This window comes from Littorina saxatilis, linkage group LG9 (genome assembly GCF_037325665.1).
Source record: "Littorina saxatilis isolate snail1 linkage group LG9, US_GU_Lsax_2.0, whole genome shotgun sequence".
NCBI classification, from domain to species: domain Eukaryota; kingdom Metazoa; phylum Mollusca; class Gastropoda; order Littorinimorpha; family Littorinidae; genus Littorina; species Littorina saxatilis.
The window spans coordinates 63,531,102-63,549,310 of NC_090253.1; the positions used below are offsets into that span (position 1 = coordinate 63,531,102).

The 18,209-nt window shown below is 42.3% G+C and overlaps 1 protein-coding gene across 1 annotated transcript in view; it reads right to left on the minus strand.

The window, feature by feature from the left end:
* LOC138976768 (probable methyltransferase-like protein 24) overlaps window positions 1-15,768 on the minus strand; it is a 39,870-nt gene extending 24,102 nt beyond the window's left edge. The window contains exons 1-3 of the mRNA XM_070349655.1: window positions 15,231-15,768; window positions 4,404-4,605; window positions 6-143 (exon numbers count right to left, since the gene is read on the minus strand). Coding sequence (XP_070205756.1) covers window positions 6-143; window positions 4,404-4,605; window positions 15,231-15,327 — 437 coding nt within the window. The 5' untranslated portion in view covers window positions 15,328-15,768. The remainder of the gene's footprint in view (window positions 1-5; window positions 144-4,403; window positions 4,606-15,230) is intronic.
* Window positions 15,769-18,209: the final 2,441 nt, after the last annotated feature.

An 18,209-nucleotide genomic window follows, 5' to 3' on the forward strand; every position in this document is an offset into this window, starting at 1 on the left:
CTTACCCGAAGGAGTAGACGAGGCAGGGCTTGGTGGGCAGAAAGGCGGGGTCAGCGCAGTAGGTCCAGGAATCTGTTGACCGGTAGTTGGGCAGTCTGACCTTCTTGCCGCACTTGTAATCCACTGGTCGCTTCTCCACCAGCCTGTCACAGAGACGGTCATTGTAACAAGTTAGCCATCCTCATCCTTGTGAAATGTCCTCAATGAAAGCCCGACTCCGTACGGACGATGCCACGCTTACTACAGTACCTGCAAACCGTTAAGGCGATGTGTGGCACTAAAATTTAAACTTGGAGAATACATGGAATAACCTAGTTTTCTTGGTAGTAAGTAATTTGAAGTGACTTATAACAATGAATGAACAATTTGTAAATATTAACGGACACAGATCGCCGTTGTTATGGAAACAGCCACCATATTGGATTTCTAGGAAACGGTTTTACAGCGAAATCATACATCAGAAATGCATGATACTTGGCACAGAGATACACATGACTTTTATCTACAATCATATAGAACGATATTTTTATTAAAGACTACAGTTGAATTTATATACAATATTTGCAATAAGGATTAATGAATTTCTAACCGCATATAAATTCAACTGTAGTCTTTTCTCAAAAAATCGTTCTATAGGATTGTAGATAAAAGTCATGTGTTTCTTTGTGCCAAATATAAAGCATTTCTGATGTATGATGTTGCTGTAAAACCGTTTCCTAGAAATCCAATAAGGCGCTGTTTAAGCCAGTTTCCATAGCAACGGCAGTCTATGTCCTGTAGTATTCACATATTTTTCATTTCTTTTCATAAGTCACTTCAATAACTACCCAGAAAACTAAGTTATTCCATGTATTCTCCTAGTTTAATGTTGGTGATTTTAGTGCCTCACATCGCCTTAACTTGTCTAGGTTAATTAGGCCGGGACCTATGACCCGGTTGTGCAACTTACGCAACCCTTGAGTACCAGTACAATCTTCTTTACGGGGTCGGCTTTGATTCATGTACTGTTCACAAATACGTGCCTTGTGTCCCATTGCACTGATCACTTTATCGTTGCACCTCTGATGTCGATTGTGGCACTGAATTTACCTCCTCTCAGCAACCTCTGACTACCACTACGGTACTATCAGCCTAACGGAGAATGGCTTAACTTGTCTGCGTTAGTCCTAGTAGTGGTGCTGGTGATGGAGTATTCAGGGCTGGTACTAGTGTATGAGTGGGAAGGGCTTCCAAAGTTAGGCAGGGTACAGATTTAAAAAATGCCAACAGAGCTACACAGTTCTGTGATGGAGGTTGCATAGACGACACCAAACAAGAGTTTGGGCGTTCTACTTTTAATGATAATAATAATGATATTAATTGTCAGTAAGTATTGGTGTCACATGACTGGTGTGAAACAGTTGATTGGCTAATGGCAATGCGCTTAAAACTGTTAGCGCACTCCAATTTCCAGACAGCGTATTCATCCGCCCTTTGCATTGCCTTGCCTGTGCCCCTACTCATCCTCCGTGTTTGTGACATGTAGCTTATCTTCTCCACATAACCAAATGATGCTTGACCCTACATTTCCCGCGGCTGAAAGCAGGAGCGTTTTTCTGACAGATTCCATGCGCCACTGAGGCTGTGCCTCGTCTTTCGATTTGAGCAGATTCTTCTCATCCACCATGTTAGTGGCATGTAGCTTATCGTCTCCACATCACCAAACAATGATGCTTGACCCTAACATTTCCCGCAATGCGCAATGCGCAAGGGTAGGTGCCCTAAGGTTATAGGTTAAGGTGCCTGTGGTTTTAAGTGGTGATAAAGAGGGATTGAGTTTAAACGGTTTTATTGAGTTCATATTTTGTCATGTTATTTCATGTGCCTGTACCTGTTGCTCGGTCCTAATTACCACCCCCAGGGGTGTTATGTCACAGGATTACTGCCCCCTCCTTTCTATTGGTGCTTAACGCAGCTGCGATAATGACAGTAATTGGCCATCTTTTAAGTGAACAGACAAACAAATATTCACACAAAACTAATCTTGATAGAATCAGTTTACGTCCACTCGTCAGGAAGCCGAGCGAATGAATGAATTAATCAATTAAATGATTCATTCGCTCGGCTGAAAGACTCACAGTGCGCTAATAAATTTACAGAGCAAATCTTGAAAATAACTATTTGAACGAAGTGCGTGTCAATCGTGTATTGAATTACCCACAATGCACACTGGGCGCGGAACACAAATTGCGACGCACCCCAATACGTCGCCTTGGAAACTATTGTCGTTTGCATTGAAAGTCAAGAATGAAGGGCAGGGGATCTCCATTCAACAACAAAATGGAGAATCTGGCTGGGTGATTTTATGTTTGAATAATGCTGCATAACATTAGCTGTGCAAATAGCACGACCACCACCTGCGCCTACATGAGTGCAAAAGCTGTATCCTCCCGGATGGTCTGCGCCAAGTTTCTGAACTCCTCCTTTTGCGAAGTCCCCAGCGTTCTACTCCCTCTTTGTCTACAGCAAAAGTGCCACTGTGTCCCACGTTCTACTCTCTCCCTCTTTGTCTACAGCAAAAGTGCCGCTATGTCCCAGGTTCTACTCTCTCCCTCTTTGTCTACAGCAAAAGTGCCGCTATGTCCCACGTTCTACTCTCTCCCTCTTTGTCTACAGCAAAAGTGCCGCTATGTCCCACGTTCTACTCTCTCCCTCTTTGTCTACAGCAAAAGTGCCGCTATGTCCCACGTTCTACTCTCTCCCTCTTTGTCTACAGCAAAAGGGCCGCTATGTCCCACGTTCTACTCTCTCCCTCTTTGTCTACAGCAAAAGGGCCGCTATGTCCCACGTTCTACTCTCTCCCTCTTTGTCTACAGCAAAAGTACCGCTATGTCCCACGTTCTACTCTCTCCCTCTTTGTCTACAGCAAAAGGGCCGCTATGTCCCACGTTCTACTCTCTCCCTCTTTGTCTACAGCAAAAGTGCCGCTATGTCCCACGTTCTACTCTCTCCCTCTTTGTCTACAGCAAAAGTGCCGCTGTGTCCCACGTTCTACTCTCTCTCTCTCTCTCTCTCTCTCTCTCTCTCTCTCTCTCTCTCTCTCTCTCTCTCTCTCTCTCTCTCTTTGTCTACAGCAAAAGTGCCACTATGGCCCACGTTCTACTCTCTCTCTCTCTTTGTCTACAGCAAAAGTGCCGCTGTGTCCCACGTTCTACTCTCTCCCTCTTTGTCTACAGCAAAAGTGCCGCTGTGTTCCACAATGCCTACCCCTGTGTGTCTGTGTGTCTATGCATGCTATTCGTTTTTGTAAAAAAAAAAAATTGTTAAGTGTTGTGTTTTTATGTCTGTTCATATTTTTGTCTGTTCGTGGTTGTCTGTCTGTATCAGAGTATGTCTGCGACTGTGTATTTGTTTGTTTCATCTATTTTGCACACACGCACACACACACACACGCACACACACACACACACACACACACACACACACACACACACACACACACACACAAACACACACAAGCACGCGCGCAGAAAGAGAGGAATCGTAGCTGGGGGACGACTGAAATATGACAGGGGAAGGAGGGGAACTACGTGAGTATAAGGGTGACTAAATGCATGCATCGGGGGATGGGGGCGGGGCAATCGGGGGATGGGGGCGGGGCAATCGGGGGATGGGGGCGGGGCAATCGGGGGATGGGGGCGGGGCAATCGGGGGATGGGGGCGGGGCAATCGGGGGATGGGGGCGGGGCAATCGGGGGATGGGGGCGGGGCAATCGGGGGATGGGGGCGGGGCAATCGGGGGATGGGGGCGGGGCAATCGGGGGATGGGGGCGGGGCAATCGGGGGATGGGGGCGGGGCAATCGGGAGCCTCTCCCAGAGGGTCCCGGGGGATCTTTCAGTACACCAAATACACGACCCGCTGGGGACATTCTGTAATTTTACCCCAGGACCTGTGCTATCGCGGGACCTCCTCCATAAATATCTAATACTTCCAGTGCACACAAGACGCTTGCTTTGTCGTTCGTTTATTTACGACTGTGCGTGTTGTAGCAGACGAATCGACTTAGATCCCATGGGAAGTAATGTTAAACGGGTATAAGACCGCTCTGTACCAAGCAACCGCCTCCCCACCCACCCCCCCCCCCCCCCACCCCCGAACAGTTAATGTATTAAAGGTGAATATATTTGTTGAGCAATATTTTTAATAATAAATAATAATAATAATAAATGAGCATTTATATAGCGCAACATCATAACTTTACAATTATGCTCTTTGCGCTTGACACATTTAAAATTAAAACACAGTTATACAAGCATTTACATCTACATTCATAGTCAACAACGCTTAATTAATTAGAGAGTGCGACACAAAGTGCAACACTTCATGCAAACACCGCTTCAGACAAATAAAACAGAATCGTACCATCTCAGATTTTTCGCACTTTCCATCTGTTGTTCCTTTGTTTGGAGAAGCGGAACTGCACTTTCCATCGGTTGTTCCTTTGTTTGGAGAAGCGGAACTGCATTTGCCATCGGCTGCTCCCTTGGTGCTAGAAGTGGCACTGCATTTCTCGTTCCTTCCTCCTTTGTATCGTCAGGTGGCGCTTTCCATGATATCTCGTCACCTAGCGACAAGCAACACAGACATTTAATGATATACAATACAGATACAGCGGTGTGGATGGTCACTGGTATGTACGATGGCTGGTCATAGGTATGTCCTATGGGTGGGTGTGAGGTTCCGGAAGCTCACTTTGATCTTGAAATAGACATTGAAAGTTACTTACTATACTACTAACCTATCACCATGTCTATCATCAACAACAACAAATAACAAGTCGCGTAAGGCGAAAATACAACATTTAGTCAAGTAGCTGTCGAACTCACAGAATGAAACTGAACGCAATGCAACGCAGCAAGACCGTATACTCGTAGCATCGTCAGTCCACCGCTCATGGCAAAGGCAGTGAAATTGACAAGAAGAGCGGGGTAGTAGTTGCGCTGAGAAGGATAGCACGCTTTTCTGTACCTCTCTTCGTTTTAACTTTCTGAGCGTGTTTTCAATCCAAACATATCATATCTATATGTTTTTGGAATCAGGAACCGACTTCTTCATTTACATTTTTAGATTGTTTCAATCGATCAGCCAAACACAGAAAGTGCTCATTGAATTCGCCAGGAGAAATGGCGCTATTTAATCTGCTATTTCTTCTCTGGGATTTACCTAACACTTTATTTATGGCTTGCCAAAGCGTGGCAACATCTTTTTTGTCTTCAACTAATTTATGAAAATGATTACTTTTTGCCTGGCGTACTAACTCGGTAACTCTATTGCGTTGTGCTTTAAATTCTGATTTCCTTTGATTTTCCTTCAAAAAATCACGTAGTGCCATAGCTTCTACAATCTCAGGTGTAAGCCATGGTGGTAATGTAGGGGATTTTACTGGGTGTTGCCTCAGAGGGGCATGGTTGTCAACAATCGGGTAGAGTATACGTGAGAAACAATTAAGCGCCTCCTCAGCTTCAGTACAATTAAACACATCATGGAACGGAGCTGAAGATAAGTCTATGAAAAACTTAGACTCGTGAAATTTTTTAAAGCTCCAATATTCGATGGTTGTGTGTCCTTTTTTATGACATTTTGGGATTATATAGTTCCATGAGCAGCAAGTCATGTAATGATCACTAATGCCAGAATTAACCACATTAACATTCGAAACCATTGTTTTGTTATCCGTGTATATGTTCTGCGCGAACTTAGAATCCGGTTTCATTCTAGAATGGACCGGGTCCAGGTTGGAATTCTAACCCTGCGCAAGTACAGGGGTGCCATTCTAGAATGAAACCCTTGAATAAAGGGGGCCGTAATGTTTGTAGGTAAGACAGAGTTGTCTTCCCTTGAATTATCTCCACCTGCACCTTCCCTTTGATAAAATGGGGCTGATTTGTCTACCCCTGAAAAAATCCTTTGTCATGTCAAGAAAGTTGACACTCCTGAGTACGCAATAAACAAAGGCAGACCATAGCAAGGGGGACTACCAGGGCGGTATTGTTTGCAGGGCAGTTGTTTTTGTGATGAGAGCCGGTTGCGGCCGCTTGCAATGTCAGCGCTTTCTCCCTCTCGGAAATGTCCGGTTTTTTGACAATTTTTTTGACAGACAGACAGACAGACGGTCAGACCGACTAACCGACAGACAGACCAACAGATCGAGGACAGAGTGAGTTATAGAGCTGTTGTCACAGGTTTTAAAAAAAGTCACTGTTGACATTATATCTTCACAATTCAGAAGACCAACTTCATGTATATGAATAAGATTAAAAGTTACAAGCGAGATCGGCAAAACACTGTCAGTCCGGAAATTTCCGTTCGTAGCGATCAGTGCTGAGTGTCTCTCAAAATCGTAATCACTTTCAGAACATCACAATCCCAATTCACGATGTCTTTGAGTAAAGTGTAAAAAAACCGGAAAAAACCCCAACCAAACACACAAAAAACAAAAACAAACAGAAAATCCACATTTGTGGCTTTGGCTGTGTGATAGTCTAACTGAAATGACTATTCCAACTTGGACCCAAATTCCAACCTTGCGCACGGCCGATTCTAGAATGGACCAGCAACAAGGGTTTCATTCTAGAATGGCACCCCTGTACTTGCGCAGGGTTAGAATTCCAACCTGGACCCGGTCCATTCTAGAATGAAACCGGATTCTAAGTTCGCGCAGAACATATATATGGTCAATTAATGTCGCTGTTGATGCAGTTATTCTTGTTGACGTTTCAACTAGTTGTTGAAGGCCAAAGAGGGACAAAGTTGTGCACCAAGCTGTCTGTGGTTTATGCAAATCGATATTGAAGTCGCCTAATACTAATATACAGCTATTGTGTTTTCAGCGTAGCAATAGGGTCCGATATTTAGACGAGACAAGTATAATGCCGACGAGTCGAAGACGAGTCGCATTATACTTGTTCGAGTCTAAATATCGGACCCTATTGCTACGATGAAAATACAATAGCGATTATATAGCTGTTCTGACCTTTATTTGTTGTTCCAAACTTACAAAATGACAGTTTTTGCGTCGATGCGTTGATCTCAGGGTTTGATAGCAGACGCCGTTTCTTATGCGCATTAGTTTTGCGCAGGCGCCACACTGACTTTGGAAAAAAACTCGATTTGACAACACAGCTGTTAAACAGCTTTTTATTAGTTCATTCGTATACAACAAAAAGAAGTTTGAGGTTTTTTTAATTTTGAACAAGACTACTTATGCAGAAGACCAAAACACAACATCAACGGAAAACAAGAAACAACTGAAGAACAAGGATGCAACAAGGGGAGGAAAAGAGAACAGCTAATCCGTACAAAGCGAGCAGACGGCAGCGACGTTTCCAGTTTGGGTGAATGGCATTTATACTTGTCTCGTCATGAAGCGAATTTTTCAACCTCAGTTATAAACGACTTCATGAATGTTAGTGCCATGGGTTGTACATCAATACTTCAGAGGGGAAGTGGGGTATTTAGTGTGGAGTTACGAGATAAGAAAAGCCGACTGCGAAAATTTGTGTCAGTCGGCAACTGTGAACTAAGCTAGCTCACAGGCACACAAAAACGGCTGTTCCGTTGTACTCCCCTGTTTGTACTACATCTTTCGACTTTGGGCATTTTGTGGTGTTTAGGGACAGAAAATAATAGGTTTGGTCCTGTTTCATCGGGAAGTTAGCAGGAAAGGGTATGCTATCGACATTTGTAAAGCTGAAAAACATTCCCGAGAAGAATTTCAAGTTGTCAGTGTATGCTGTTTTCGATCAGTGAAACATCGTGTGGTACAGGTCGTCACTATTTTTACACCACTGTATAACTTCACAGCAGTAAAAGAGAGCGAATACACTACTCACTCCTTGGAAAGCAGAGTCTCAGTACTATAAATGTTGCTTTTCTCGCGTGGTAACCCCGGCGTTTGGTTACGAAATTTCAGGAACAGGATTGCATACACACACACATAAACACACATACATACACCAAAATGACAGAACACACACACACACACACACACACACACACACACACATACATGCACACACACACATACACACACACACACACACACACACACACACACACACACACACACACACGTACACACACACACACTGTGTAATTACTGGCGAGTCGACAACTGACTAGCCATCACGTTTGGCAGTTGCACCACGTGTGGGTGTAGTGGCGGATAGAAGGGTACATCACGGTTGGAGCACTCAGCCATCACCAGGGCCGGACCCAGGGGGGGGGGTTCCGGGGGTTCCGGAACCCCACCCCTGGAAAAAGCATGTACCTTGCTTTGACTTTTACTAGTTTTAGCACCAAAACAATGCTGCTCTTAACCCTCAAAACAAGGCCCAGAATGCACCAGATTGCACAGATTTTAACCGTTTTTCAAAAATTATCCGGGGGAGCATGCCCCCGGAACCCCTTAGTTCACGCGCCTGCTTTGCAACTCCTTACAACTCATTTGGTCCGGCCCTGATCACTGATGGCCTGGATAGGTCGAGTGCTTGCGGGGGCGGTTCGTTATGGCATTCCGTTTGTCAAATAATTATTTGGATACTTTTTCATGTTTTTTTCACCAGTTTTAGCTAAATAAGCATTATTTAGAAGCTCATGTGCTAAATAAGTAATTGTTTATAAACAATGTAAAACAATTCTAAATAATTTTTTGTTTACGTAAACCATTCATTGTTTACCTAAACAATTCATTGTTTACGTAAATAAATCATTATTTACGTAAACAATTAATTATTTACGTAAACAATGAATTGTTTAGGTAAACAAGAAATTCCTCCGAGGTAGGAAAAACACCCCCGTCCTTAGCATTCTCACTGCCACCAACTGAGCAGGCACTGCTAACAAGTGTGGTCAGAAGTCAGAAGTCAGAAGTCAGACGTCAGAAGTCAGAGAGACAGAGAGACAGTCAGAAGTCAGAAGTCAGAAGTCAGAAGTCAGAAGTCAGAAGTCAGACGTCAGAAGTCAGAAGTCAGAAGTCGGAAGTCAGAAGTCAGAAGTCGGAAGTCGGAAGTCAGAAGTCAGAAGTCAGAAGTCGGAAGTCGGAAGTCGGAAGTCAGAAGTCAGAAGTCAGAGAGACAGAGAAACAGAGAGACAGTCAGAAGTCAGAAGTCAGAAGTCAGAAGTCAGACGTCAGAAGTCAGAAGTCAGAAGTCAGAAGTCGGAAGTCGGAAGTCAGAAGTCAGAAGTCAGAAGTCAGAAGTCGGAAGTCGGAAGTCAGAAGTCAGAAGTCAGAAGTCAGACGTACGTCAGAAGTCAGAGAAACAGAGAGACAGAGAGACAGTCAGACAGACAGTTATTTCCCTTTGACCATTAATATGTCACTCTTGGTTTAAACTGTTTTATTTAACGTTTGTGCATTATTTACAAAAAACGCATATTGAGTAAACAACAACAAGCATAATGCTTATAGTGGTGCTCACTATTTCTAGAAAATTACATATAATATAAATGGCGGCTATTGTACAGTTTAAATGAAAAGCTTGCAAACATGAAAAGAAAATTGAATGAAAATTGTACATCAAAACAAAAATCCGTTTGGGAATACATATATAATATTTATGGTGTTTGCGAGTAAGAGATAGGGAGGGAGAGAGGGAGGGAGGGAGGGGAGAGAGGGGGAGAGTGAGAGAGAGAGAGAGAGAGAAAGAGGGAGAGAGAGAGAGAGAAGAGAGAGAGAGAGAGAGAGAGAGAGAGAGAGAGAGAGAGAGAGAGAGAGAGAGAGAGAGAGAGAGAGAGACGAGTAGACGTGTCGATTTTGCTTTCACTTTACATGTTTATCTGTTCGAAACGGCCGGACTGTCCAATAAATTCCTGCACTGTTAAAAAGATTTTTTTGTTAATTTTTGTTTGCAAGGAGGGGTTTCCATGAAGTAGAATATCTGTGTGTATGAGGTTGTTGGTTAGTTTGTTGATTGTGTTGTTTCTTGCAGCTAAGTGTAAACGGCATTCTAGTAAGAAGTGTGTTGCAGTTTCTGTTCCATCACCACAGTCGCATACGCTGTTTTCCGCAAGGTGTCGCTCAACTAAGTCTTTCTTTAGATCACTAATATTAAGTCTCATTTTTGTGTGGATTATTTGTGTTTGTCGACTGCCACTGTAGAAGTAAACGGGAATTTGTGTGTCGTCTTTTGTTAAGTAATGTTTAAATTCCCCGAGGGAGTCAGTTAACTGTATTTGTTCAGGTAGTTGGTTCCAGAGTACTGTTGTCGAAGGAAAACAAGTCGCGTAAGGCGAAAATACAAAATTGATATTTAGTCAAGTAGCTGTCGAACTCACAGAATGAAACTGAAAGCAATGCCATTTTTCAGCAAGACCGTATACTCGTAGCATCGTCAGTCCACCGCTCATGGCAAAGGCAGTGAAATTGACAAGAAGAGCGGGGTAGTAGTTGCGCTAAGAAGGATAGCACGCTTTTCTGTACCTCTTTTTGTTTTAACTTTCTGAGCGTGTTTTTAATCCAAACATATCATATCTATATGTTTTGGGAATCAGGAACCGACAAGGAATAAGATGAAAGTGTTTTTAAATTGATTTCGACAATTTAATTTTGATAATAATATTTATATATTTAATTTTCAGAGCTTGTTTTTAATCCAAATATAACATATTTATATGTTTTTGGAATCAGCAAATGATGGAGAATAAGATGAACGTAAATGTGGATCGTTTTATAAAAAAATTTTTTTTTTTACAATTTTCAGATTTTTAATGACCAAAGTCATTAATTAATTTTTAAGCCACCAAGCTGAAATGCAATACCGAAGTCCGGGCTTCGTCGAAGATTACTTGACCAAAATTTCAACCAATTTGGTTGAAAAATGAGGGCGTGACAGTGCCGCCTCAACTTTCACGAAAAGCCGGATATGACGTCATCAAAGACATTTATCAAAAAAATGAAAAAAACGTATGGGGATTTCATACCCAGGAACTCTCATGTCACATTTCATAAAGATCGGTCCAGTAGTTTAGTCTGAATCGCTCTACACACACACACACACAGACACACAGACACACACACACACGCACATACACCACGACCCTCGTTTCGATTCCCCCTCGATGTTAAAATATTTAGTCAAAACTTGACTAAATATAAAAAAGGATGTTTTGTACGTTTCTGTTCGATGTGGGGGTATACGTCGTTCTAAGGGGCGGCGTCTGTGGTAGGGGTTGTTGGCTGCTACGAGAGGTGGGAGTGCTGCTTGTAGGTATGGGGGGGGTCTTGTCGTGAATAATTTTATGGAACATTGTTAGTTTATGACGGTTACGCCTTTCAGATAATGATTGGAGTCCAGATTCTCCGTAAAGCTTAAAGTGACTGGTTCCGCGGATAGCTCCGATGATTGTTCGTATTGCATCTAGGTTTAACTTTTCGAGTTCATCTGTTAGGGTTTTGCTACAATTGTCCCATATTATGTCGCAATAATCAAAGTGTGGTAGAATGAAGGATTTAAACATAATTTCCAATGATTTTCGACTCAGTCTATATTTGTATGTACGCAAGCAAGCTACGAGAGTTCTGCACTTTGCAACAAGAGATTTTATATGTTCATCCCATTTACAGTTGTTTTGTATTATTATTCCTAAGTGCTTGTGATTTTGGGAACTTTCAAGGATGGTATTGCCAAAGTTTAGATCTGCGATATCAGGGGTTCTTTGTGTACAAAAGTTAACCAATTCAGTTTTTGCATGGTTAAATGCTACCTTCCATGTTTCTGCCCAATTTACAATTTTTTCAAGATCTGAGTTTAAAATTTCGGCACGGATGTTGTGATTGGCTAAAGACAAGTACATGCTAGTGTCGTCAGCAAAAAGCTTAATCGTAGATTCTATGTCACGTACAATGTCGTTTACATAAATTAGGAAAAGCAAAGGTCCAAGCACTGATCCTTGAGGAACTCCCGCTACTACTGGAAGATAAGTTGATTTACTGCCTTTTAATACAACTGCTTGCTTTCGATCTGTTAGGTAGTCTGTAAACCAGTTTAATAATGGCCCATTAATTCCAACGGCTTCGAGTTTATGCAATAAGCCCCGGTGCCAAACTCTATCGAATGCTTTGGATATATCAAAGAAGATTGCTTGGGTAGTTATTCTATTATCGAGTGATTTGCATATGTCATTGTATATTGTAAGAAGCTGGTAAACAGTTGAGTCTCCAGGGATGAAACCGGACTGCGACTCTGTAATGATATTGTCTTGTGTTAAGTAGTCAAAGACATGAATTTGTATGCATTTCTCTAGTGTTTTGCCAACACAGCTTAGGAGGGAGATTGGACGATAATTACTACATGTATCTTTGTTTCCCTTTTTATGAACTGGTGAAACGTGGGCTATTTTCCAAACTGACGGAAAAAGTCCTTCACGTAAAGACCGATTAAACAGTGCAGTTAGGCTGTCACAAATCACTTCGCAGCTCTCAATTAAAATTCTATTGTGGATTTCGTCTGGACCGACTGCTTTTGTTTTGTCTAGTTTGTTAATCGTATTTATAACTTCTTCGACTGAAAGTGTGAGAGTGTTTATTCTGCAAGGAAGCCTTGGTACTTCAGGAATGTCTGACATATCGTCTTCGACAATGGACTGTTGGATAAAGAAGTCGTTGAACAAGTTTGCTTTTTCTAGGTTAGTATAGTAGGTTGTTCCGTTTGACGTCAAAGGAGGAATTTCATTGGGGTTTGATCCTTTCTTTGATAAGAATGATTTAACTAGTTTCCACCAATTTTTAGTACCAAAGTTATCTCCACTGGATACTTTTTTTGTCTAATTCTTTTATATATTCTAATTTCCGATTTCGAATTGTGTCAGTATAATTATTGCGAGTCATACGAAAGTGTTCCCAGGCCTCAGGTGTGTTTAGTCGCACTGCTGTATCGTGAACTGATCTTTTTTTGTCGCGTAGTTTTATAATTTCCTCTGTCATCCATGGTGCGTCTTGATCGCGAACAGTTATTGTCTTTACTGGCATGCATAGTCTTGCGACACTTAACAGCTTTTCGGAAAATGACCTGGCTGCTTCGTTGACAGTGTGTAGCGTTGCAATGCTCATCCGGTCGATTTTCCTCAGTTCGGTAAGGAATTTTTCTTTGTTTAATTTGGAATAGTTAAATATTGTTCTTTTAGATGCAGGAGTTTTATGTATGTGTTTCTTAATTGTCGCACATGGCACAGAATGGTCGCTGCAAATAGGGGGTAGAACGTTGATGGTTTGCACGATGTCTACACTCGAGGTAAGAATAAGGTCAATGCATGACGATGTTGTTTCTGTAACGCGGGTCGGAAGTGTAACTAGTTGTTGTAGACTGTTTAGAGTGATAATATCAAGAAGATGCTGCGACGGGTTGTTTGTAAAATCTGAATTGAAATCACCAAGAATAATAAACATATGCTCTGAAGCGGCGACATTTTTAATTGACTGATCGATGAGTTTCCAGTATTCTACATTAGAGTTAGGCGGCCTATAAAATGTACCTATTAACAACGTATCCTGGTTTAATCTAGTTTCAACCCATACGGCCTCAAGCTGGGGGATCAGAAGGTCATGCCTTGGTTTGCACACAAGACTGTTTTTCACGTATACTGCTACCCCGCCGTGGGGGTCGTTAGGTCTGTCTTTACGAATTGGGGGGTGATAACCTTTAAGATGAATGTCGTCGTTAGACGTGGTCTCCGAAAGCCATGTCTCTGAGATCGTTATAATATCGTGGGTACTAGTCTCTGTTTCTATTATATCTAATTTGTTTCTGATACTTCTAGCATTTATGTGTACAACAGATAGCTCGCTAGGTTTCTTAGTTCGTGACGGTCCAGGGTTCGGGTGAATGTCGCCAGCAAGGCAGATCAGATAGCTGGCAAGGTTAATAAGTATTATATAGAAGAAGGATACGCTAACTGGTGCAATGTGGGTAAGTTGATTACGTGGTTTAATAGATTCGGCTTGTTGTGTCACATTCTTGGATGGGGCTGTCTTTCGACCGAGTAGATGCGATTTAAAGAATGTTTGGTTAGATAAACAATGGAGTAACAACGCAAGAGGATAGCCTTCTTTGCCCATAAAAAGCAATGCGAGAAAAGAGTAAATATTTGAAATATTCAGAAAGTTTAATTTTTTATTGGACAGGCCGACCGCTATTGAGTGATAACCCCCGATTCTGGCCCTGTAACAAGCTAGTGATACAAACATTATGTCACAGTTTCGCTAAGGAACACAAAAGGAGACGGGGCCAGAAGCGGTGGCGATCGTTCACACTGGTCTCTCGGAGGAAGCACACTCATGGACTAATATGTCACTCTTAATCTTAATCCACCAATAACTCCCTAACCGTGTGTTTGACTGGTCCCAATTTTTGTAAGGACCGTCTCAGGAATGTATAGAACCTGTTCACCAAGTTTGGTGACGATCGGTCCGTTCATTCTTGAGATCTGCGAACACAAACACACACACACAAACAAACAAACACATCGAGTGAAACCTATACTTGTACACACCCCTATACCGGGGGTGTAATAATGAATGGTTTACGTAAACAAAAAATTATTTAGAATTGTTTTACATTTGTTTATAAACAATTACTTATTTAGCACATGAGCTTCTAAATAATGACTATTTAGCTAGAATTGGTGAAAAAACCATGAAAAAGTATCCAAATAATTATTTGACAAATGGAATGCCATAGTTCGTCACGCTGCGAAGCATGGGGGGCGAAGTGGGGGGGTATCATGTTGGCAGACCACTGTGTTGTGCGCTGATCAGTCCTGTTATCAACAGGCCCCTGAGGGCAGTCAGCGTCAGAGACAGACAGAGAGAGAGAGAGCGGGAGCGGGGTGAGTGAGATTGAGTGAAAGAGAGACAGAGACAGACAATTCTATATTTAACGAGGGTACACAAACAAGCATGTAGATACACTTATTTGGCACCTTGACCTCGTCCTAAAAACAGGAACAATCTACTACCACACACAAAATATAAAGAGAGAGAGAAATGGATCGGGAGACAGGAACAGAGACACAGACAGACAGAGAGGTGCCTGTTGGCGTGTCTTGGCACGAATCGCTACGTGCGGTTGATACAGCCTGGGTTTTATTCGTGTTGGGTTGTGTTTTTTCACATTTAATCCGCGCAATAACAACAACAGTGAAAACACTTCGGCACACCGCTACTAACTAGCTAAAGGTCAAAGTTTTCCTTACCTGTATCTGGGTACATTGTGAAATGCTTGATCAGGTAAATCCCTCCAACCGTGGCCAAGAGGGCGCACACCCAGAACATTCCACTGCGCCGCGCCATCTTGATTCACACACTCCGCCTACCAGTAACATCCCCACAACCCGCTGTCTGCCGTAACGACATGTCACCTTTCCGCCTCTCTCACCTTTCCGCCTCGATCTATACTCGACACTGATATGTTGTTTCCTGATCAAATTAAAGAAGTGAACTTATTTAAGGACGAAAAGCATGTCAGTGAAAGCATGTGAAGGACATTGGTGGTGATATTTAATAGATTTCACTTCAAAATTCGATTTCTTCGAAAACGTGTACCGAGTGGTTACGTCCCTCGAATGAGAAGAGAAACATTTTAGGATGAATCAAATTTAATCTAAGTTTTTAATTAAAACAAAATTGGTTGGACAAATTCGACCCTATGACTGTGAAGTACCCAAGGTCGATCGTCAGAACTATCTAATGGTGTGTTTTTGTTCAGTGTGGAGTTTATACAAGATCAACGAGGCGGAATCAGAAAGATGACAGAGGAAGAAAACTGACATCGCTACGCCGCCGCTCTCTGCTCTCCTTGCCACACCGCCAGCAACTAGCGTGCTGCCCGCGTTGTCAAAAAAGAAAACCGAGGCAGACCACAGGCGGAAGGTATCGTCCACTGGACTACTACTATCACAGAATTTCTGTGATAGTAGTAGTCCAGTGGACGATACCTTCCGCCTGTGGGCTAGTCTTTCTGTGATAGTAGTAGTCCAGTGGACGATACCTTCCGCCTGTGGGCAGATATAGAGAATACTACATGGCTTGCTGTGTCGTACCAGATTTACACGAGTTGCTCCGTTTTCTGTCCCCGTCGTTATGAGAGGGTTAAGTTGTCTGTATGACGTGGTCACATGGTCTACAGCTTTATGACAAAGATGTCAACAACAACAACAACAACAACAACAACAACAACAACAACAACAACCACTACGACAACAACAAGCACACACACACCGAAATACTGTCAAACCCTCATATGAAAAAGTGAAAAGAAAATGATGTTTTTATGTCTTGTATAGTCTGAGATGTTCCTTGGTTTGATGGTAACTTGAAACTTATTCCATCCCTGAGCCATCGTGGACCCGTGTGACCCACTTTCCTTTTTTCACACAATGTAGTCGTCAGTTTGTGGTTTCAATGCGGCTGGCTGTATCTCCAATAGCACGTTATTGTGTACCTCTGAATCTGAAATGCAACAAACCAAGCAGGCTTTGGTGGCCCGGAAATAATTTTGTCCAAAGATGCAAAATGGTGCAATAGTGTGCTATTTGAGAATATCCCACTGTGTGTGTATGCACGGTGTGTGTGTGTGTGTATGTGCGTGTGTGTGTGTGTGTCTGTGTGTGTATGTGCGTGTGTGTGCGTGTGTGTGTGTGTGTGTGTGTGTGTGTGTGTGTGTTTTGATGTCAGAAACACGTGTTAACATTTTGAATATTCAGCATTAGGCGCCCACATAGGTAAGCAGATGCATGCGTTAGCGAGCTTAATATCAACATCGGTAGATGTTCTCTGCAAAGCAAAAACAAAAGTGCCTTCAAAGCCACCTTCCTGTGGAAATTTGCTTTTGTACCTTGCATCAGGTTTCAGCACACTTTGCGACAGCTGATGTGTCCTTATCTCGCTGGACGTCAGATGCATGTTAATTGACCTCAGTGGTTCAAACATTGTTAGAACCTACAGTCAGCGCGTTGGCGTTTCCAAGTTTTAGACAATAACATCACTAAACATAAGTCCTTTATTGTAGAACCAAGGGTAATGTTTCAGTCAGTGTTTTGGAACGTTCACTTTTTTCAAATTTTCTTCCAAATAGTTAACAGCCGAACTCCGTTGTTCATCGCTTTCATAGCCATTATTTTCTTCTTCTTTTGTCAACGTCAGCTGACGCAGCTGACAACCAATATTTTCATGACACCACAAAAGTCTTTTTTTTTTCTTTTGAGACAATTATTTTCTGTGGTGGCCTTATGTTTCCTACAATCGATAGACCACTCTCGGTTGGCGTATTTATGTGAGCGAAAAAAGATAGTTTGCCGGATTGGCTGCGTAAATGCACTACAGACAAGAAAAAAGGGTTGATCAGAGATCAACAGGGCCAAAACATGTTGTAGAACATGGGGGGGGGGGGGGGGGGGATTAGTTGTGTGTGCGACTTTGAAAACGTAGAATGGAACTCCGCATAAAAGAACGTTCCAACGTAAAATCAAACTAACTCCTTTATACCGTATTTTGCCATGTTTAGGCACGGTCATTTCATTTTCATTTTTTTTTTCATTTTCATTACTTTCAGAGGTCATGAAAGGGGTTCCAATGGTGCAGCCATAGTCGTATTTTTAGAGTATGCACAAACACACGCCTCATCCCCTAGATCATTGGTGACCTGAAGAAAGCAGTTAGAGCTGGGTTAGTCAAGGTCATACCTATTCAGGAAAGCTTCCGCGCCATTGACAATTTCGGAGGTGTAATTTGATAACACCTCAGTTTTGGAGAAAAGGTAAATGTCCGACCATTTTACCTATAGACTCGAAACTTTGTAGAATGGTCGTGGACGAACTAAAGTTCATGCACAACAGCTATCAAAATATTTGTTAAATTCAAATGACTGAAAAAATAACCCCTTCGTTGTAAAGTTTCACTTGCGCAATATGCGCAAATTTAATCAATGATATGAACGCATTCATCCATGGGAAATGTCCTGATCCTGCCTGCAATTGCTGTATTGAAGGCATTGATTGTCTAATGTTGATTAATGTATACTATGTCATTTGAATTACCCCAATCCACTCATATACAGAAAAATGAACGACTGAAACGGGAATCAAAGGTGGGAGCAGCAATGCAACTTCAATCACGGTATCATCAGTGGAAGAAAAGTGACTAAAAAGGAGGAAGCACCAATCCACACATAATCA